This window comes from Syngnathus typhle, linkage group LG2 (genome assembly GCF_033458585.1).
Source record: "Syngnathus typhle isolate RoL2023-S1 ecotype Sweden linkage group LG2, RoL_Styp_1.0, whole genome shotgun sequence".
Classification (NCBI taxonomy): Eukaryota; Metazoa; Chordata; class Actinopteri; order Syngnathiformes; family Syngnathidae; genus Syngnathus; species Syngnathus typhle.
The window spans coordinates 9,007,976-9,030,871 of NC_083739.1; the positions used below are offsets into that span (position 1 = coordinate 9,007,976).

Here is a 22,896-nt window from a genome sequence, read left to right on the forward strand (position 1 = left end):
AAAAATAGAAAATTCAAGTCGACTGGTGGACGTACCAAGGGGGCTGTAAGTAAGCTCATTTAACAAGCGGGTTGATGAGCACGTATTAATCTTGTTGAGGCATCTGCAGGAGAAGTGAACAGTCAAGGTGTAATTTTATCGTCCAGATAGGCAATTAAGACGAAAATGATTGGGTATGAATAATTTTGGGCTTGACTGTAGTCTGGAAAGAAGTCATGTCATGGTTTGACATCATGACTGCAGTGAAAATATGTACGATTCAACAAAAAGAAAAATAACATCCACAAAGAGTGACAGTAGACAATTTTGAGGCTTTACAAATTGTATTACATTTTATTAATATACCTTCATAAAACAAGTTTAAGACTGTATCAAAAACTCAGTAAAAACATTAGATTTTTTTTCTAATGGTGCTATCAGATATGAATTGTACATAATTCACATATGTTGCGATCATATTCAGATGATACTATTTCTTTGTGATGGGCAGGTAAACGTTTTTGCACACTATAAAGTTCATTATGCTGATAGTGATCATAAATCTAAGCATACAATTAAAAAATAAAATCGTTTCCCCACTGTGACCCTTCGCTTCCCAACTAGGTTGACTGGTAAAAACACGAACATGATGGAGTTCTTTAATTTCACAGGCACACAATTATTTACATCCCCATGTGCGACACCGAGAGGAAAAGCAGAGCACAGCGGTGTTTCTCTGCTCCTCATCAACTGAATGCAAGTGTCCACTCCACACTGCTCACAAGTCCAGTTATCACGTTTCACACTGTACGCCCAACTTTGACACGTCATCGCCATGGAGGGTTAACGACTCACAAGCAACACTCGCATTTTACGTTGAACTCTTCTACTAGCAAAAAGATTTGGTGCAACTCAAAACACCTAAGCCATTAAATGCCCCCCCCCCAAAAAATGTGTTTAAAACAAAACAAATAAAATGCTATAGTGTTAAGCCAAACAAACTTCTTCTATTGAGTGTAACATGCTCATGTTACCCTGCAGTGAAGCATTCATTGTTGACCCGACAGCCAGTCGACACCATGGCAACAACACAAAACATCTCAGACGGCAAGTTAAGTGGCACAAAAATAATACGAAGAAAAATAATGTGTAATTATTTTGTGACTAATTTAGAAAACTCATTAGAAATACAATTTGTTTCTTATTTGACTTGACTGGTCAATTTTGTTGAAGTGTGGTGCAAGAAGTCATTACTGTCAATAAAAGCAAGAATGAAAAGGGATTGGTTTTATTATTGTGTGTGCGTATCCTTTCAGTTTAGCTTGTGATGTTAAATTCGCCTTAAAAACCTTGGCAAACCAAACTGAAGACACATCCGAGCGATTCGGCTCTCAAACGGCACGCCAAGGGAGAGCCACGGGTCTGGTTCAAGGCCCAATGGGCCTCAGTCTCTCCTGCTCTAGTATTTTCTATACAATAGAAATAGTACATTGTTGAGACAAACTTGACTCTTCTCGGCAAAACAAAGCATTTGGAAACAGTCAAAAGCGACAAACAAAGAGTGTGAGCTGGAGTAATGAAATTACAAAGTGTCTCTTTTGCCTGTTCCACAAGGAGAACGCTGAATTCTTATTCATGATGGTCAAAATATACGCATGGTTGTCTGCATTTCATTGAAATCCGTGTGTGGAGTTACGTCCGCAGTAGTTTTGAACAAGCATCTCTACAGTGCACCTGAATTCCAAACGGACAGCTCCAGTGGACGTTAGGGAGGCACGTAAGGGGGCGGTGACCTGTAGGAGGTCATGTTCTTCGGGCGGGATCCTTTGCCTTCGATGGGGACGGTGAAAGGTGGCGGCGGCTGGTAAGGAGGCGCGTTGGGATCGTCATCTTGGTACACCGAATACTCTTCCAACAAATCCTGGTTTAGCAGCGTGCTGTGGGGACCTGCCATGTTGGGGTACTCCGGGGGAGGCAGCGGCGGCTTTTCCTCCTGAAGGATGAGAGGGATGCTGGAGGACGGCGGGGACTTGGAATCATCCAGCTCGTCAGCAAATATGATAGGGACTCCTTTTTTGATGAAGGTGGCCTGTTCCTCCATGGTCATCTTCCCTCTGCGCTTCTTCCGGTAGCACACCATGGCGATGATTCCGGCGATTAAAAGCAGGGCCGCCACCACGACCGCGGGGATGACCGTGTGCAGGTAGACGTCGTCGCTGCTTCTACGCCCCGTCCCAGGTGAAGGTGTCACGGGAGGGGTATCGGGGATTGGCGGGACCTCTCCCGGTGGAATGAAAGTGAAGCTTTGACATTTGTTGGCACCGCGAACAGAGATGTTAATGGGTTTAAATTCAGGCTCCATAGCCTTGATAAACGCTGGTTTGGGTGTCCCTTGCGGATCTGCAATGATGCTGCTGAGAGCTGCGATCTGCTCCTTTGGACAAGAACCCTGCGGGAGGCTGTTGTTGGTCCATTCAACCACGATGGAGCCCTTGGTGATGCTTTGTAGGGTCACTGTGCTGCTATTGCGATCACCAAGAGCATATGCTAACTTTTTTGTCAGGAGAATCTTTTTATGGATATCGCCGCTTAGGGTTTTGGGGTCGCCGTGAAAACGGGCGACGAAAACCACTGAGGGTTTATGGTTCGTTGACCAGTGGTTGACCTGAACCTCAAAGGCATCCATAACACTCCTTCCCCCTTTATCAGTAGCCAACATGAAATACTCGTGTTTGCCCTTGTGCTGCTCCTCGGGAAGTCCGTACAAAAGCTGGATGGTGCTGTTGAATTGAATCCAGGAGGTTTCACCGACTGCCTCTCTGGGGGGATGCTTCAAAGTCAAACGCAACTTGTCGGTTGTGCCGTCTTCTTTGTCGAAGAACGTATCAGGAGGAATCTTCAGCTCAAAGTACGTGCCCACCCACGCGTTGACCTGGTCAATGGGGTTGCGGATCTCTGGCATGCTATTGAGGTCTGGAGCCAAGGGGAGCGAGGTGGTACGCTTTGGTGGTTTCGCTGTGGTGGATTTGGGTTCCCGGGGAGCCGGGGTTGACGCTTTGGGCTTCTTGGGCTTCCTTGTGCTCGAAGGTTTGGGCTTTTTGGTGGTGCTTGGTAGCGTTGGTAAAGCGGTGGCTTCCACAAATGTAGGTCTGGTCATGGTAGGTTGGATGAGGATGGTGCTTGTCGATCCCAAAGCCCTGGTGGGTAGAGGCGGACCCAAAACGGGGGTGTGAGCTATCTGATCTCGGACTCTCATGGTGGGCTTGACGGGAAGGGGTAAAGGACCGCGGACAGGTGGCGCAGAGTTGTCTGTTGCGGGGGCGATCGAGGGTGAAGTGGGGCTGGGGACGACACGAACCGGGGGTTCTGGGTAAGTGGTGGGAGGGAGCAGGGAGGGCACCGGCGTAGGGGTGTTGTACAACTGTCGTTTGACGCGTTTCACCGCGTGAGGCTTTTTGTTGGCGATGTGCCAACCAACCACCGGGTACGCCAGCCTGCCCGACATGGTTCCGTCCTTTGCGGACGACTGGACAATGCTGATGTCTGGAATGTTGCCCTGGTCAAGGGCACAGCCGAGTTTCCATGACAGCAGAACTCCATTCTCCACCACTTTCTTAGCATTCCCGGGTCCCGCCATGAAGGCTGACATGTCAAATAAGCGGTTGTTGACAACAGGGACGACCCTCATGTGCTCAACGGGAACATGTGAGAATCTTCTCATAGCAGTCAGTAAAGTGACCCTCTGCTCTGCAACCATCTTTGTCAAGTCGGCATCAAGGATGACAGTGAGGACCGTGACAGGCTCCTCGGGGCCACAAGTGAAAGGCTGCAAGCCACTCAGATCAGACTGCAGTGCGAGCAGGGACGGTTCGGTGTCTGCTCGCTCCTCGGGGTAAACTTCAATCGAAAAGACCGTTGTGGGAAACTCTCGGTTGCCGGTCTTGTCATTTGTGTCTCGTCCAGACACAGCAATGTGGTACACACCTTTATCTAGCTCTAGGGCTAGGCCTCTCAGAATGCAGCTCTCTTTGTCCCAATAGAGCCATTGCGGTAAAGCTATCTGCCCCATCTCAGTAAGCTGAAGAAAAAAGAAAAGAAAAAAAATCAATGCAATTACTCAACCGATCGATGATTGCGCTAATTCCAGTTTTCATATATGGAGACACAAATACACGATTTTCTTATTAACCAATGTGACACAGGGGAAGAGTTATGCTTTTACCACTTACTGTATTAATCAAATTCGGCAAAAGCCTCAAGCCATGCTACTGCACTCTAATTTAGGTTAATACCCTATGTAATGTGGCTTGGAACAAATGACATCATAGTCAACACACCATTCTTATACACATAAAAAAGTTGCAAACGTTTGTCAAAAGTGGAAGGAGGGAATTACGTATAATCATGGCAATAGTGGGAGACATTTGCATCAGTTCCATTTTGGCCTGCTCTGCCCTTTACTGTGGACTGAAATTGAACGTCATGCTGAGCATGTTCACAAAGCGGGCCCGATGCCACACTGACGTCATTTCCAGGTGACCGAAAAGAGCGGTATAGGATAATATGGTAGTGCCCGGAGAATAATGTAAACACAATAAATAATCGTAATTTTTATTCCACAAATGCAAAATTAAATCTGAATAATTGCTGCGTTTGTAATTATGAGCACCAATAGTAGTAATTTTGACAAATATTGGCCTTTTTTTTTTTAATCCGGCAGCCGATAAGAAATTAGTTTTGACGTTTTGGCTCTGATAGGGTGACTAATTGTGAATGAATTTCACTGTGCAGAGCTAGCGTATTGTTACTGTGCATATGACAAATTTTAATCTTGAGTAGGGATGAACCGTTACTGCATTTGCAATACAATTGCGATTTGATAAAAGGCAATTTGTTCATGGCAAAGGCAACAATTGACTAGCCATTGGGAGTTCCGAGCACTGTAATTAAAGTCTGCCCGAGTAGGGGGACATGATTTTCAATCCATGAAAGATTGAGGGAAGTATTGAACATGTTTAATAGTTGTTTAAAAAAAAAAAAAAAAAAAAAAAAAAAAAAAAACACTGTGTTGTGTATTTTGTATTGTTCAGGCTGCCATCATGTTGTTCCACGTAGCAGTGTAGCTAATAAATAGTGCCATGGCTGAAGAGCTGTTATGTGCGAGTGAGCCATCACGACTGATGTCAAATAAAAAGGATGACTTTGATTCACACTTCTCTGATGTTTGTAAACACGCAGGCACATAAATGGACACGCCACTCAGCTTTGACCAATCAAACACTTCATCCAGTCAAATGGTTTGATAATAGAAGCACCCTTCTAAATAGTCAGCCGTCGTGTGTTAATATTAATACGTGTTGCATCGTCCGATTTCATGAATGAAATTCAAGACGGACAAAATGATATTCCTCTTCATGTGCTTGTGTGTTCGTCATGAGAAGTATAATCTTATTTTACCTACACTTAACGTGTCATGTTACTGACTGGAGATCTGTGCTTTGCTTTTATACTGATTTACAGTATTGTAACGGAGAATATTTGCCAAAATCGTTTGTCGACTTGGATGTTCTCAGCATATTTTTAATTTTACAACAAAGACTTCTACTGCTCAAGAGAAAAAAAAAAAAATCTAAAAAGCTGTTTAATGAGCTTGTATTTTTCACAGTTTTCAATCCTATGTACCATATCTTTCCTCCAAATATTGGTTATCAGTCTCCTTCACTAATGTATTGTTCCTGACCAAAACACATCCGTCAAAGTCTAAATAAGACTGAATTCATATTCTGTTCACTTACGTGGAGATCACAGCTAGCGTTTTCAGGTACCGGTGGAATCCTCAGCTGGAACACCTGGCCGACAATGGCTGAGGAGTCGGGGATTCCCGTCTGCACACCTTTGTCGTTCACAGAGGACTCCGGCGTTGCCGTGGCTGCGGCAGCAGACTGGAGCTCGGGGAGCACGGAAGACTGCATGGAAGCCTCCAGTTCAATGGTGAACCTCTCCACCAGTGCATCCCGCTCTTCCGATGCAGCACACAGGACCGCGGCTATCAGAAGCCCCATTACCAGCGAGGTGGTCCTGCACATCCTGGCTTTCCCACCGCCCATGTCACCCATTTTATAGTGCATAGCAGTAGGCCCTTGAGCTGCCTAACAGATGCCTAGGAACCACTTAAGAGGCCACATGCACTGAAGTCAGTCAGATGATACGCTTTAGGTCAGATTCCCTTGTTATTGGCTGTGCTCACTTGCTTGTGTTCTTCCTTTTGTTGTCCTCTGGGATCCATCAAGAGAGGTATAGGGCAGCTGGTTAGGCGGCCATGCCAGGCAGCTACAAGAGAAGACAAACAAACATGACTTTGCGGAGGGGAAAAAAAACCAGCATAAAAATAAAACATTGGTGCAAACATCATTATAATATGCTAATCATTAGGGATGAATAGCTTTCACATTTGAACCGGTGCAATACCAATTCCCAGTACCAAGGAATCCATACATGTCATACCTGTCGACCACACCTGTTTTTGGTGGTAATTTGTTGACAACGAAATCTCTGAGAAAAAAACTCAATTCAACATTTCCTTTTTTTTTTTATATATATATAACTAAACGTTAACAAAAAAGCATGGATCTAAAGTGTGCAAAAAATGGAGTATACAAGTATAATGACTTTACAACTTAAATAAAGTACACAAAGTGTGAAAGAAGCAAGGTTTATTTTTTTAAAGGACTGCACTAAATGAACAAAACTGCACAGGAATACAAAAAAAGTTAATAAATCGCATTAGTGTTCCTTAGGTGTGTTTTTTTTTTAAGAACATTGGTCTGCTACACGCCACATGAGGCGTTCAAACAACTTGGACCGGACCATGCGAAATATGTACCGTCATTTTCGGACTATAAATCGCACCGGAGTATAAGTCGCACCAGCCATAAAATGCCCCAAAAAGTGACAAAAACATATATATATATGTATATAAGTCACTCCTGAGTATAAGTCGCCCCCCCCACCCAAACTATGAAAAAAAAACGCGACTTATAGTCCGAAAATTACGGTATATATACGTATTAACAAAGTATATTTAAAAAAATTGAAATTGGAAATAACGTGTTGCCAGACGCGGCATCTTTCGTCACAGCCATCAGTGCGGGGAACCTGGGCTTCCCGCCCATAACTGCCCGGCGCCAGCACCAAAAAAAATCTATCGCCCAATGTGGAATCAAAGCATGCTGAGAATTGTGCTGCTTCGTGAGTGTTTCAATATACTTTGTAGACTGCATTTGTGAGGTCTGGCGGTGAGCCGACGCATATGCGGTCAACCCGGAAATGTATTTTTAGAGCGTGTATGAAAGCGTGCGAGTGGGAGACGTGATGTCATTACGTTGGTGTGCGCCATGGAAAATACTCAACTGCTGCGTAGTTGGTTTCCTTGCATGCAATATTTCTTTTTGGGCAGTAAATAATCTCATTGAATATGTAACGTTTGATATCCCAACCACTAATACTGAGAGAGAGAGGGGAAAAAAAAGAAAAACAGTTCCAGACCTGATCGGGACTTTAATTTTTTTTCTGGGTTTTATAGCTTGTTTGAATTTATGCTAACTCGGGGGTTCCAGGACCGCTTCTGACATGGGCACCACTCAAAAAAGTTTCAGGTCAGACCCTGGCTGGAGTATATCCCAGGGAAAGGCAGACAACACCCACAACTACTCATGTTCCTTTTAGCAATATAATAAAAGAAAACAAACTCCACCCATGTGGACCGTTAGACTGCTAGACTTGCGCAAAAGAAGAACAAAAAGAAGGCCCTATGTGTTTTAAGGTTGTAAGCTGAATTAAACAAACTCCCATCCCTAACACACTATTTTGATTGTTGTGAAGTTAGGATTTCTCTGCCAAAGAGTATGATGTTGAGCACGTTTTGAGACGAGGTGACCCAAATCATTGGTACAGCGTTGGGTCTGGCTTGCTAGGCTAATTATTCCTAGAAGCCCATCCACATTATTATATTAGCAATTTTGCGTTGTCGTGCTGTCCCAAAAATAAAACCCATTCGTTCTCTTGTGGAAGTTAATGCACCTTAATTCTTGGGGGGAAAAAAACTATAATAAGAAGTAAAGCAAATTCCAGAAGGTAAAAGCAAAAGTTGCTTTGGATAAGGTCATCATTAATTTGCTTTGAGTGAAGTGAAGGGGGGAATAAATTAAAACTGGAAATGGCATTTTAATGAGATTTTATTTCTACCCAGCACTAGAGTTTTTTCCTTTCTTTTTATTTTTTAATAAATCTTAATAATGGAGGTATATCAGTGTGCCAACAATCCCACAAAGTTAAACAATCTTCTCTCCTTGAGCAAGGATACACATTTAGGGCATTTTGAATGGAACAAGTCAATTTGGCTGTTAAGCCAAGGTGTGGCATTTGTTATAGATCAAATTACAAAGACTTGTTATCCTGAGGTTCCAAGAGGAGGAAATAAGGCATGGGTCAACCTGATACCAAAAAAAAAAAAAAATCTGACATTTGTTTTAACAGTCAACATTGATTGTATAGTGCGAGAAAAGAAATTTGCATTTCATTTTTTTCTATGGGGGGAGTAAACAATAACCCACATTCTTTGGGGGGCTAAAGAGATAGTATTGAGACCACCATTTTCTGCTCATGTCCAAACAGGTCTACGACCGGAAAACCTTGCGTGTCACAGCAAGTTGCACAGCACAGTCATGGCATTCTCTACAGCAAGTTCAGGGAAATTCCTCGTCATTATCTACACACACACAAAAGGACATTCCTCCACACGTATATAATAACCAATATCTTCAAAAAGCTTGTTCTGAATCTAAACCTCGGGTTGAATTCATGTCTGAATTCTTTCTTTCATGTCAAATACATTTGCATAAAAATAGGTTTTGCCCATTGGCTTGGTTTTACTTCGAATGAGCACTACGCCTCACCTCGGGCCATTAACACACACACACACACAGCAAACAATCTGAGCATCAAAGTAAGCGCTCCACAACGTGGCCTAGATTCCATCCTGTTAACTCACAGTGAGCAATAGCCACCACAAGCCACAAATCCTCACACCCAATTTTGCAGTGCTGATTTGCACTTTTATAACTTTATATTCAAATGTGTAATAGAACAAAAATGTAAATGAAACAGATGGACTGGTAACCATTGCCTGCTGTCCCATGGACACAACATTACGTTAATACAGCTGAACCATGTAATGAAAGGGCCATAATAAGTGGCGTAAACGGCAGACATAAAATACAAATGTTTTTTTCAATAAACTATAGCTAATTGAAAAAACATTTACACAGAAATGTCCTTCACTGTTGTCTTTGCCAGTTTATTTGATAACGAAGCTTTCCGGGTCTTAATCCCGTGCATTTATTCAGGCATAACCAGTTTTATGGCTGCTGGTGCGCCATGCAGCACAATGAGACTCAATAAGTCATCTGGGGATTGAAGTTCACTAACTATCACCTTAAGAGTGAGGCTATGGGGCAGACCCTTTCCCTCAACTCGCTCACCCCGAAAGCAAGGGCGCTCCTTTTTGGACTCATGTATACAACTATTGATCTACTGTACAAATCTGACTATGACCCTGTCACAGATGCTATTAGAGTAAGAAGCTTAGATTAGAAACTGGTTCAACAGTACAAGTGGAAGACTTCAAGATCTGATCTGTAGCCATCTGAGAAATTTGCACTTGGCAGCAAGGAAGGGATATCAAGACTATCCCTAGCTGTACTGGACTTGCCACATTTATTCAACATGCAAGTAGTACTTGAATTTGTTACGCTTACATTTATCTAAAGAAGGCTATGGAGGAGAAAACAAACCTCCTACAAAATGTGTCACATTAATGGATGTGATGCATTTAACCTACTTGTGATTAAAAAGAGTGGTTACAGAACCCGGCTCACTGATCAGCGAGTTTAATACAAAAAAAATAGCCGATCTATTTGAACAACCAAATCAGTGCAAATCTAGTAGTTACAGAATACAAAGGAAAATAATCAAGATGATCATTTTGGTCATAATTGCGCAGTCCTGTATGAGCTCATTAAAACAAATAATAGTAAGATAGTGCGTCATTATCACCATGACAATCTTTCGCTCTGGACCTTTGGTGCAAAACAGTATTAAAACATGCTAGCAGTGTTGCCCAAAATTTCCCCAGGGAAAAGCTAAAGCTCACATGAATGAATATCTACACTTATTAAAATCTCATTTTTAACATCAGACAAGTCTGATGTATGGTAAACACAACAGTGGCAGATTAGCTTCTAGGTTTAAGACCTGCTCGAGTGGTCGAGTGGGAGTGGGGGGTGGCGGAAGCAAATCAGTTACACCACAGCGGCATTCTTGCTGTATGTCGTTCAAAGGGTAGTTAAAAATTAAAAACTATCACAAATAATTAAGTCTCGGATGCACAGTTGGCGCTCAGGGCCAACTGAATTGACGTGGCACATGCAGCAGCCTCTCCAAAGAGCCTGAGCTGAATAACAAACATCCACAAGACAAGCCGCATGCTCCTCCACACTGTCCAGCAAAGTAATAGAGCATGAGGTTAAAAAAAGAAAAAAGATAAACCACCAGTGCTAGGCGATAAAACGAATATTCTGGGGAAAGGACCCCATGATTATGCGCAGCCTGGCAAAATCCTGGGAAATCCTTTCAACATTCATCTGAAAACTAGCTGTGATTATGAATCATCCTGTTAACTACCTTAAACCCCCCAAACTGCAGCTAGCAGACCCAAATGGGGGCTGTGGAGATACAAACATGAGAATCAAGAACACTTGCAGAAAATCAGGACAGATAAGAAAATTCACAATACGATCCCTCAACGTGTAATAATATCCAAGGAGGCCCACAAACAAACGCTGTTTTGGAGTTGATTTTTGAAAAATGCGTAATTCTGCTTTGCATTCTGACTTCTTTTTTTTTTTTTTTTTTAGTAATTCCAGTAAGATCGGTTCCGTTGTTTCCCTTTCTTGCATGCCGGCTCAAGAGTGTGTTCATACTAGGCCCGTGTCGTTTGCCCTAAGTCCGACTACAATCTCATTTCGGGCCTCTTATGAATCCTATATCCAAATTTGAATTCCCGATGATGTTGTGACACTCTGCGTGTGCGTCATTATTTGACCGAACATTGCTATAGAGTCCAAATTGGGGCAAAAAATGCGAGCGCGGTCCAGCGCTTTTGCAGACTATGTTCCGCAGCTGGCCGAAGCTAGCAGACGTGCACCTGTTTTTATTCTAAGCGGATGAGGTGCGAGCAGAGCAGCGAGCCGCTGCTGCCATCATCCGACCAGCACATCGGCGTACAAACACATCCAGGCGACGGCCGAATGTGCCGCTTTGCCCCTCACATACGTGTCCGTGGGCAATGTGGGGAAGAAAAGGCCGAGGTAGCATCATCAACGTGGAGCGGAGCGAACTGAGCGGTCGTTGTCTCGCGAGTGTTGCTAACTAGCAGGCTAACGCCGAGAGAATAATTACTGTGATCAATGTCACGTTCACCCTTCCCGTTTGAAGGAGAATGCACTTTGTTAAGCGTGATAACGAAACGCACTAAACATAACCACAAGTGTGCGTTTTTCTTTCCAAAGTGTGACATGCAAAAGAGTGGCACAAGCAAAATGTGTACTGACCTTGTTAGCGAGCTAACGTTAGCTACCTCGCGCCGTAATCTCTCCTCCCCGATCGAGCCTGCACGAAACGCCGCTGAGGTCTCCAAATGGCCATCAAAAGTGAGCTTTACCCCGCAAACGAATAGACAGTGTGCGGTCACAATGATGTGTGGGCTCAGCGAAGCAGCTGATGATGTGTGCGCGCTTAGGTTCATAAATAGACGGCCCACCGCTATGTATCGTGATGAGGTCGCTGGCAACCCCTCCCTTGCTGCCTGGCTGCCTGCCTCCCCCCGTCCGTCAGTCCTCCTACTGGGCACCAGGCAGGTTGAGGAGGCCACTGAGGAGCCAGGCGGCAGTGGCTCCTCCCTCTCTGGAGGTAACTTGAACATTCAGGTGAACCTCCTCACTCCCAACATCTCACACTTTCACTGTTGCCCTTACCGCATCAGTAGTCACAGACAATGACGTAGACCTGGTTAATTTTACAAAGCACCTTATTAGCACCTAGAAGCTGTTTCAACACAAGAACTATAAAATTAGAGGAACCTTCATGTCCTCACCGTCCTAAAATAATCATCACCCAAGTCATATTTCGACCTAGGATTCAGTTTATCATCTTTTCTAAAAAAAATAAATAAATAAATAAAAGTCTTGTTATTGTTAGTATTAAGGGGGATGGAAGGGTTAAGGTTGTTAGGGTTTTAAGGTTAGGAGTTAGGGTTAAGGTAAAGGTTGTTAGGGTTAAGTCAGGGCGTGGCGTTCGGGGTCGGTGTTTGGGGACTTTCCATGTCTTGGCTCATAATTTTTGGAAGGTGAAAATAAACCAACAATAATCATTAATGTTCCACTGCCTTCACTAACACTGGTCAACAAAGTTTAACTTTTAAAAAAATCTAAAATGCAAACAAACGCTACATAAAGTTTTTGTGCTGATTCCGAGTCGGCGTATTTCTGTTGCACATGAGAATTTCAAAATAATATAACGGTAATATTGGACCCAAACATATGAATGAAACAAGGTGGTGAGTTATGAGTTCAATCGAAGTAAATTAATTTATAGGAACCAAAAAGGTCAAAACAAGGTACTTTAACAATCAAAAGTTCCAAATCATCATGAACAAAGTGACTAAACAAAGACTATAGGAAAACTGTTTGGCTTAGCTTGAACATGAGTGACAAACGGGAATTAGACGACGTAGCAAGGACAATGAACCGTTAAGGGCTGGAAAAAAAAAACAGCAAACTACATACAAACAAACTGATGAGACAACACAAAGCGTTCGAGGGAGGTGGTTGGGTAACATTAGGGAGCAAAGACAGATACAATAACCCAACGAAACAGACACACTCAAGAAAAGCAACATTATTTGTACAAGAGTTTTTTTATGTCTGCAACCTCAAAATGTCTGGAACCAAATTTCCACTTAAATTTGCTTCACCCTAGAGACATTTGACCAACCATATAAAATATCAGAATTTGAAATAATTGCTGCAGCAGCCACTTGAAAGGAGAGAATGATTTTCATAAAAAGTCATAAAATCCATCTGATACATTTTAATGAAGTGTCCTTATAGACACAATCTCACGTTATTGCCACACACAAATAATTTTGTTTGACTCTCAAGGTCTGAGTCTTAAACAAGTGTGCTCTTACATCTTTTTTCATTTCTTTTATTCGATATTGAGGTTATTTACTTTTATCACTGGTACATATGAAAGGGATTTTAGAAAAAGTTTGCTTTTAGTATCTTACAGAAAATATGTGCTGAATAAAAAGATATGTGAGATGCTAGCTACATCCAAAAACACAGCAGCATTTGACCATATTTACCAGACGGTCAATATGGTCGTGTAGCTAGGTAGAGGCGGACAACTCTGCACCATCAATAAGCTGTAATGTGTCCAATTATCTGGCTCCTTCTCGTGATCCAAGTCCTTCAACTGTATGCCCGCGGGTCTGTCGTACATTGAGATGAGCTTTTCTGCAGTCTGCGACTTTTATCCATTGGAAAATCTTCCTTGTTTAGTATTGTTCTGCGCAGTGCTTACAGCCTAATGTTCCCAAGATGGCGGCCGCCCGAATGATGATGCAGCGTGCATCTTAACATGTAGTCATTTTACAACTTAAGGCACAGCTAAATAACACTGCAGAACAACACCAAACTCCATCATTTCCTTCGTCTTGAATAAAAGAACTTGATTAGTGGTGCTTCACATCACTGCTTTCCATCATCATGTTGCAAAGCATTCCTTGTGTGTAATTTTCACCACCCTGACGACTTGTCTTTTTTTTCTCCTTTAAGTTAGAAGAAAAACATCCAAAGAAGGAGATGTTTTCTTGTTGGAGGCTCTGCGAGCTTACGCATGACTGCTTGTAATATGCTGCATTGTAATGGGTTTAAATGGGACACGAGCTCCATCGGGAACGATGCTTGGGAAAAGGAAGTTGAAAAGACTGACAGCTGAAGAAGAGGCAAAGCGCCGCATTAAAACCTTAAAATGAAACCGCAAATGTCATTAGGGTGACAAATAGAGTGCAAATGATCCTTCTCATTATGTGCTTATGCGCAAGCAAATGATTAGATGTTGCTTATTCCGCAGGAGAATATGTGCTGCCGTTTATGTGATGGCATCATCATCATTCATTCTGACAAACTGAATTCATGGCAGCAACGAAAAGGCTTTGGTACAGTAATAAAAATCCTTGGCAAACATGATTAGGATTTCAAGATGGAGAAACAGAGCTTGTCTGTTGTCGTTCACAAACCTGCCAATCATCGGAATCCCTCTGACTCTTTGTTCACCCCTGCGAGGCGACAGTATGAAGTGGAGAACCAGCGTTTCATATTTGCATATATACTACAGAGAATTGATTTTCAGTTGTACGTATCTATTTTAAATGAAAGGGTGCCGTTGACGAAACGTACAGAAATAATTGGAATTTTGCATTAAATTTACAATTCACCCTTGAATGGGTTAAAAAAAAAACAATTGGGGTTGAAAAATGACTCAATACAACCCATTTTTTTGTACAAAATTAATTAGGGTGTGTTTTTTGCAAAACAATCCAAAGTTGGATCACATTGACCCAACTTCCTGGGTCGGTCCAATTTTTAACCCTTCAGTTCTAAGGGTTTATAGATAATTTTGAGACATAAGACATTAAATATCACATTGGAATAAAAAATATATATGACGAATATTAGCTTTTGAATTTTCGGGATGTGTATAACAAGCGTGTTAATTATGACGTTATGTTCCTCAATTATTGCCCGGAATCTGTCACTACATGGGCAGCTGTGGCTCACATTCATACTTGGCGTGTTTGGTCCAAAGTCTGTTGTGGACAAGCTGCTAAGGCTGTAGTTGTTGAGCACATGTGCATAAACAAATCTCTTGTGGATCAAAACGCATCAGCCAAAAGGTAACAATTAGTATTCCCTAATTTTCACTGTAATACATGCAGGCTGTTTTCCCTCATGAATGTCTCAGATAGATCTCATTTAGCCAAAACACTCATGCACAAAAACACCTGCAGGCCCGCTAGACCATGATTGCTCCAGCGCAGACGAGCTTTTCAGCCCGTTGCACAATTTGACTCTTGATGTATGAGCAGCACCGAGCGCGGAATGAGAGCAGATTAGGAATCAGCTGACTCCCCACATTTTCTTCCGAGTGACTTATTAGAAAGGTTATTCTGAGCGGTCCGTTGCACCGCTGGAGGGTGCTTGGAGGAGTAGTGAGACCCTCACTAGAGGAAATGTCTCCCTCGTAATGGTATATGACTTTGGACAACTCTTTTCGGCTTCACTTAACAACGCAATGAAAATAACCACTTTTTACTTGTCACATTCCACTTTACTTTTGTCCCGGAAGCGATTTATAATAAGATGCCTCATGCACATAGAGATGACCTCGGTGGTGTACAGATGTCACTCCACCCAGAGGAGCAGTTAAATGTGATGGGATTCTATTATTTGGTTGTTGGAAGATTTGTTTTCTTTTCACTCCCTTGTTATGTTGAGCTGATAAAAGGGCAGGAAGACGGATTTGCTGTGTCGCCCATGTTTGCGCTTGCCACGGCTCATCCGTTCCAGCAGCTCAGCACAAATAAGATATTCCTAGCGGCGCCATCACCTGTGCATGTTTACTCAGACAGTGATTATTGGACAGAAGCCTGCATCCTCTTCATGTTCAAGACCCTAGAAAGTGATCTCAGAGATTTGTTTTTGGAAATACCCATACATATACCGACCTCAGAGACCTCAAAGGTAATTCCATGGGGTCATGTGCCACTGACCAGAGTCAGATTAAACTTTTGCAAGCGAAACATGTGGCTCTTAAAACCACCTCATGCTGAGTCTAAAGAAAGGTCCCTAATGGCCCCTGTTAAAAGGGTAATAGTGTTGCTATCAGAAACAAACAGGTCGAATGACTCCCAAACATATTAAGAGGAGATCAGTAAGTTTAAAAAAAATCTGTGTCCACAGGCTGACCCTGCAGCAGAGAGAAAGAAACAATGTGTCTCCGAAGCGCTGGCGCGGGGAACAGAAACAATGTAGCAGAAGTGCACTCCGTCTTGGATAAAACGGGTGCCATTAGAGTTTGAAATGGGAAAAATGCGCAATAATTACATACACGTATTAAAAAAAAAAAAAAAACATTTATGCAGAATACCAATATTATATGCATGGCATTTTTGTGACGATGTTAGCCATGTTAGCCACTTTGATATTCAGTTGAGGCCATCTATCAGTGTGCTGGTTCAATAAATTTGTTAATATTGCACAAGCGACTGTGCACTAGCGGCGGAACAGTTCACAAAATTCACGTTTTGGTTTAAATTTTCTTTTCAGCCTGTATATGTGTTGATTCTTAAAAAACTCAATTATATGTCTTATACAGCTAACTTAAAATGTTTACAGGATTATTACGAATTACTATTTTCCATTGTATTGTGATATAATAATTATATAGAATTATTATAAACTACTATTTCTTCAATGTATTATGATATAATAATTATATAGAATTATTACGAATGACTATTTTTCATTGTATCATGATATGCATACGGGTCAAGGTGGCTCAGTGGTAGACTAGTTGTCTCCCAACTCAAAGGTTGGGGTGAGGGGGTTGATCCCCAGCCATTGTGTCCTTCTCAAAGTGTCCTTGAGCAAGACACTGACGCAACCCACAGTTGCACAGAACCCATAAAAACACAATATAGCATTGACACAGCGCATGGCTTCCTCCCCCATGACAGCGTCCATTTTTGTGCCTCCACTCACTAGATTTAAACTACTCAAAGTCCAACTTTTTCTTCTGTAGAGTGGTGGTTAATGAAGATAATCGTCACCTTGTTCTTTTTGGTACCCTATTCATTAATCAGGGAAGATGTCTGGAAGGAATGTGCGTCTCTTTTAAACCACACTGGGTACATTCCCTCGCACTAAATACAGCAGTGAGGACTGACTAATGTTAGGTTCCAGGCACCTCTGCCTCTCATTTCGAGTCAGATAAAACCACGAGTAAAAGGTCAAGGAAGTATTTCTGTCTCCCTTGTTGAAGAGCTATTCTCACTATGTACGCGACTGGACTGGTAAAGAATGAGCCAAGGCTGTCCGATGCCCCGGCAACCTCCCATGCTTCTCAGTGCTACTGCATGTGGGAAGGTGTGAATTGAAAGCAGACGTCAAGTCTCACTTAAAATTCCTAGTCCCAGTCATAACTATGACAAGAGCTGCCCCAGAGGAAAAAATGATCAACACTGAAGGAGGTCCAAACAGCGGCATCCGAAGCTGCCTATTGTATAGCTCAGTCTATCCGCCCACAAGCCGCTCCAAGGTTGTCTCCTCGTCTTAACTTTGGATCCGTGAGACTCTGCGATGAAGCCCGGTTCTCAAAGCAGAGAGTTTGTGGCCTCCGAGCCCAAGTCCTGTTGGACCAAATCCGTTCGCACAGTCTCATTTAACAGATAAAGGCCTAATCTACAGGGTGGGCAGGGGGGGAATCCACTCGTACAAGGCCACGCTTGTTGCTTGTGCACCATTATCTACATTCCAGGAATGTGTGTAGGCATGTGTGGGCAAACAAAGCCCTGAGGGTATTTTGTTTTTGTGCTTTGAGGTTCCCAAATAATAACACAATGTAACGGTCAAAAGGGCTTTCATTCATTTGTATGACCTTCATTTCTCAAGAATAATGTTTACCTCCAGAATTATACTTTAAAATCTGCTTTTTCTTTGTAGTCGTGTCGTCTGTGCTCCTGTGTATTTATCTACGCTAAAAAATTTGAACTGTTATCAGCTTAGCATTTCTTGTGTTCAGACTCGCACTTCATTGTGTAAAGAGAAGTTTTGGTTCTCAAAAGGAGGCTTTGTTTGGAAATACTCATCACCTGGCGAAACTATTTTCAAGCAAAACAACGTTTTGGTTTAGATTTACAGCTGTTTTCTTGTTCCTTGCTCCGACCTATTTGGTGACGGACCATCATGTAGAAATGATGCTAATATTGTATGTATATACACTATTAACAGTAGACATTACAAAGTACACATCAAAAAAATCATTTTTCATAACTCCTATTTACTGGTGACATACACATTACATACGATGGATTTTCATAAATTCCTGTGTACTCATGTACAATACATACACCGCGTCGATTTTGGATGAATCTTTTATGTATTTGCGAAAGAAAAAAAAACGTCGTTCTCAAGAAATTACAGTAAAATAAATTGCTGCTGTTAATTCACACACACAATGTATTGAAATGACAGGCAATTATTGAGGAAACAGGAGTCTAATTGAGTAGATCTCCCCTTTTCGACTTCTCCACATACTTTTTGCATCTCGCCTGAGATAAAATACATTATCAGGCAGCAAATAGGCCTATAGCGACGACTCTATCAAATGATAACAGCACAAAATCTGAAAAAGTATTCCATTCCAGCTATCAGCGAGTAATACCTTTCCGCGCGGCTGCACCCGCTAGAGAGTTTTGATATATCACAAGCCCCAATCTGCACTGTTGTTCATTCGCTATGTTAGTTAGCATCCGATGTGAATGCTGGTTACTGAATAGAGTGCATATGATCAAAAGAATGACTAATAATGCTTCTATAATTAGTTCATTTAAAACGCCCGACTGGGCAACCAGGCAAAATGTAATACACGTTTGCCTCTCCTTCATTGAAGTGTTTCTTTTACATTTTAGTGTATATTGTAATATGATTGAATCGTGTCACTTGAATCAATGTCTGCCATTTTCATAACCTCCTTTAACCTTTCAATGTCTGGATTCATAAAAGGAAAAAGAAAAAGTCCCAGGGATTGAATGAGTTTAATTGCGTATTTCAGGATTTTTTGCAGGAGTCTTTGATCTACAAGAGACTAAAAGCAACCGTCAATTTTTTTTAAATGATTTCTGGGTATGTAAATGTGCTCAAGTGCACAAGCACTGTATTGTGCTCCAAGGCAAATCTCATGACTTATTTGCCCTTTTAAGATCAGACGCTTTTTGAAGGTACACTGATACTTGAGACTCAACCTTTCATGTTGTCCTAACATAGAGAACTAGTACATCATTAAGCTCGATTTGACTTTGCCCCAAACTTTTCTATTCAGATGGGTAAAATCAAATCCACGCAAAGCTATCAAAGGTACAATATTTCAATAAGGTAGCTTTGAGATAGCCTCCCACTTCAGATTTTCCACTTTAATTAACCTTCTTTTAGGTACATGTCAAATGAGTTAAGCCCCCAAATTTTAAATATATTCATATGCCTTTACAAAAGTGAAATATGTGCGCTTGCTGACAGACAGCGTGGCCATTTTTGGATCATTTAATGTTTATTGAAAACAATAAAAACTAATTCATAAAGGCTTTTAATCAAATAACTTGTTGAAAAATACAACATTAAAGAAATATATATAATTTACGTATTTGTTACACATACATTGTAGGATGCCAGTCACACATTTAGTGGGGGGATAGTATGAATTGATATAAACGTTATTTTAGGAGACTTATTAATGTACTGGTTTGTGCACAAATGCTTGCCCACGTATGATAAGAGTTTTATTTTTCTGCGACATTTTCATGGTGACTGATCCTTGTAGTGATATTTACCCATTTTGACTTTCTGTTCATTTTTATGGTCCTCGTTTTGCACCTCTTTGAAAGGAATGCCATCTTTTCGCACACCTTCCACTATACTTTTCAGATTAGGTTGCTGGCTGCAGGCACTTTCCCACCACAAGACTAGCAGTCAGGCCTTCATAATGTTGCCCTCGCTGCATGTGTCTGCACCTTTAGGTGACACGCTATCATTGGGCTCCTTTGATGATGTAGCCTGAAGCCTGAAGAGGAGCTGTGTCTCACATCTGCCATGATCTCATCTGCCCTGGAAGAAGGCTTCCTTGGAATGTTTAACAGCGGCACACTCTGACATGAAACGGTGTAAAATCTTTCCACTGAGCAAATTCATAGTTGGAACAAACCTGCAGTGAGTTTAAAAAGTCTGCACATTCTTGTTCAAATAACAGGCTTTGGTGAAAATTACACTAAGATAATTCCTTTGAAACTTTTTTCTATAATTGATGTGACTTGTATAAATCGTTTGAAAAGAAATAATTCTTTTCATCAGCGGAATAAACAACCGAAATAAGTTTGCACTTCCTCCTAAAGTTGAGACGGGTTCACATTCTGAGTCATGGTAAATGCGAGTCAGCACATAATTGCCAACACTTTTTTTCTTACAATAAATTATGCAGGTTAATGGCTACGTTAATGGTGGTAAAAGTATTTTTTTTTCTTTTTTTTTTTTTTAGCCTCAAAACCAGGATGTGTATAATTTTCTAGCCACTGCCCAAGATCGACCCCGGTCGGCTTTCGACATCATACTGATGTTGAAATGACATGAGATGCCCGGAGGGATTATTCTGACTGAAAGGTAACAGATGAACTATTGATCTTTGTCCTCAAATCACGTCAGGTGCCCATAAATTACAGTAATAAAATGTGTTCATTTTGTTTGAAGAAGGAGTTGTCCTGTGCCATCCTGTCTGTTTTCCATGTCTCCCTGTTGCAACACAACCCATTCAAATAATTTGGATCGTTATCAAGCTTCTTTGGAGTTTACTGATGAGCTGATCATTTGAATAAAGTATGTTGCAGATGGGAGACTTTTATGGAAAACAGTGTCCCTTGAAGACTGGAGCTGAACATGCCCGTCCGTTCTAAGGGAAGCATGTTGCAAAGTTGTAATCAGATTAAATATTTTACTTGCTTCAGACTAGGACATCGGCTCATGAGAATTTATGAATTTATGTCAAATCACAACGTTCGCATTTAAAGTATGTGCTGTATTTTTGTCGTTCTTTGCTCAAGGGCACTGCACTGACAGCCTGGTGGAAAAAAAATTGTCATTCATGTTGCGCCCTATAATTTACAATCTGGTTTGCCGTGACTGACCCAAGTAACTAGCAAGTAGATTATTACTACTCCGGAATCAGATGTTGCAAGGCCGAAAGGAGATTATGCTGGCAGGCGAGCGCTGTATATGTATGTCATCTTGTCATCATTTCTAACATGTCACGTGTCACTTTGGACTCGGTTATGAAAGATGATCGTGGTGACATATATAGCATCAATACTGTCTCAATATTTGGAATAGCATCGCTATTGAAGTTTGAGACATCAGAAGAACAGAAATCGAGAAAAACAAGCAGTCGAGTGTTATGAATAAATAAACAGATGTCACACCCAGCAGAGGGTGCTGTGGTGATAAAACGTGTTACTTTTTTCTAACCACTTATCGATTGGCAAATGTTTACGTATGAATGAACCTGTCATAATTCTAGTCCTGTTTTGTGTCACAATTTCCTTTTATCGTTTCTGACTGTTAATCCCAGTTGTCCGGTAAAGTGAAGCTAATAATGGCACCCATGACTAATTGATGACGAGACACGTGCGAGATTTCCTTGACAAGATGAGACTGAAACATGCAATAAATGTGTTTAGATTTGTGTTTCAAGTGTTTCAATTTGAATGATTGATGCTTGATTTTTTATACAAACATGCCACAAATTCTGCTGTAATTTAAAGATTGAAAAAAATAGACGGGCTGCGTTAAAAGCCAAACATTTCTTCCTTAAGAAAGATTTGACAAAGCAAATGAAAATTTGGAATGGCGGTAGTTTGTTATTTGTCTTGCATGAATGAGATTGAAATCCACACAGAAAGAAATCCCAAACAAACAGAAAAACACGCTCGCATCAACTGTGTTGTTGTGTAAGCTATTCTAAATCTAAATCTCTTATTAGTATTCCATCTCCATTCTGTACAAATGTCTCCTTCACCTCCATTGTTCAAACGACTACATTTGCTTGAGAGAGAAGCCATATAGCTTCAAAAGATTATGGAAATGTTCTATTTCATATACACCAGCAGCCTGGATTGAAATGCACGACTTAAATATACACGGCTTTTGTTGGGGTAAGCATTTCATGCATGCCCCCCTTAATTTGTATATCTGACACCACACCACCAACTTCTTACAACATCCCTATTGTGAAAATCATTCTTTTGAAAACCAAAGTCGTGGGGTTGGGTTGACCGCCTTTGTGATCAGTTTGCGTTCCCCATTATGTCTTCCACTGCCACGTCAGGAGGAATAGCAGGTAATTCCATGAAGACAAAAACCATGTTCGTTTGTGCGTGACAGTTTCCGAGTGGAAAAGAGACATCCCACGGCTCAGTGATAATAGTTGTTGGCCTGGTGTCGTCTCTCATTTTTCTAACGAGAGACGTTTATAAAGCTCGGATGCTCCCGTACAAGCAGGCGTGGTGTTCAATGTGTTTGCCAGAAAAGAAAAAGGGCTGAAAGGAGGAGAGCTGTACTCACATTTCACTGCAAGCGTCAATTTTGTCATTTCAACCGTTCACTTTTTGTGTTAATGGAGAAAGCTTGACAGTAAATGCATGCAGCCTCTCTTCATTTAAGGTGGCATTAAAAATACCTTTAATTGCTTGTAGTAAAGTGGTGCCTTGAGATATGAGTTTAATTTATTCCATTACTTGTAATTCAAAGCACTTGTATCTGAAACGCTATGCAAATGCCATTAATCTGTTCCAGGACTTCACGGGGGAATAAAAGGTTGTACTGTGTAATTTAATGAAGGAAAAAAATATGTTAGACTTTATAGATATCTTTGATATATTATTTTGCTATTTTATATATACTTGCATACAAGATTGCG

General features: G+C 41.4%; 1 protein-coding gene across 3 annotated transcripts; it reads right to left on the bottom strand.

The window, feature by feature from the left end:
- Nucleotides 1–304: 304 nt before the first annotated feature.
- Nucleotides 305–11,971, bottom strand: LOC133171294 (dystroglycan 1-like). Of its 3 annotated transcripts, none has more exons than XM_061304548.1 (4): nt 11,858–11,971; nt 6,227–6,309; nt 5,775–6,149; nt 305–4,057 (listed from the first exon to the last, which is right to left on the bottom strand). In XM_061304548.1, exons 3-4 carry the CDS (start codon nt 6,105–6,107, stop codon nt 1,745–1,747), a joined length of 2,646 nt encoding a protein of 881 aa, XP_061160532.1. In that variant the 5' UTR covers nt 6,108–6,149; nt 6,227–6,309; nt 11,858–11,971; the 3' UTR covers nt 305–1,744. The 3 variants fall into 3 exon arrangements, with proteins under 3 accessions (XP_061160532.1, XP_061160522.1, XP_061160512.1); XM_061304538.1 differs by having other exon boundaries at nt 11,649–11,954; XM_061304528.1 differs by having other exon boundaries at nt 5,775–6,309; nt 11,649–11,954.
- Nucleotides 11,972–22,896: the final 10,925 nt, after the last annotated feature.

Bases quoted from the DNA above. Each gene is read 5' to 3' on its own strand.
- LOC133171294 (XM_061304548.1), bottom strand. From the start codon at position 6,107: ATGCACTATAAAATGGGTGACATGGGCGGTGGGAAAGCCAGGATGTGC. The intron at 4,058-5,774 runs GTAAGTGAACAG...TTTTTTCTTCAG, and splicing joins ACGCTAGCTGTGATCTCCAC to CTTACTGAGATGGGGCAGAT.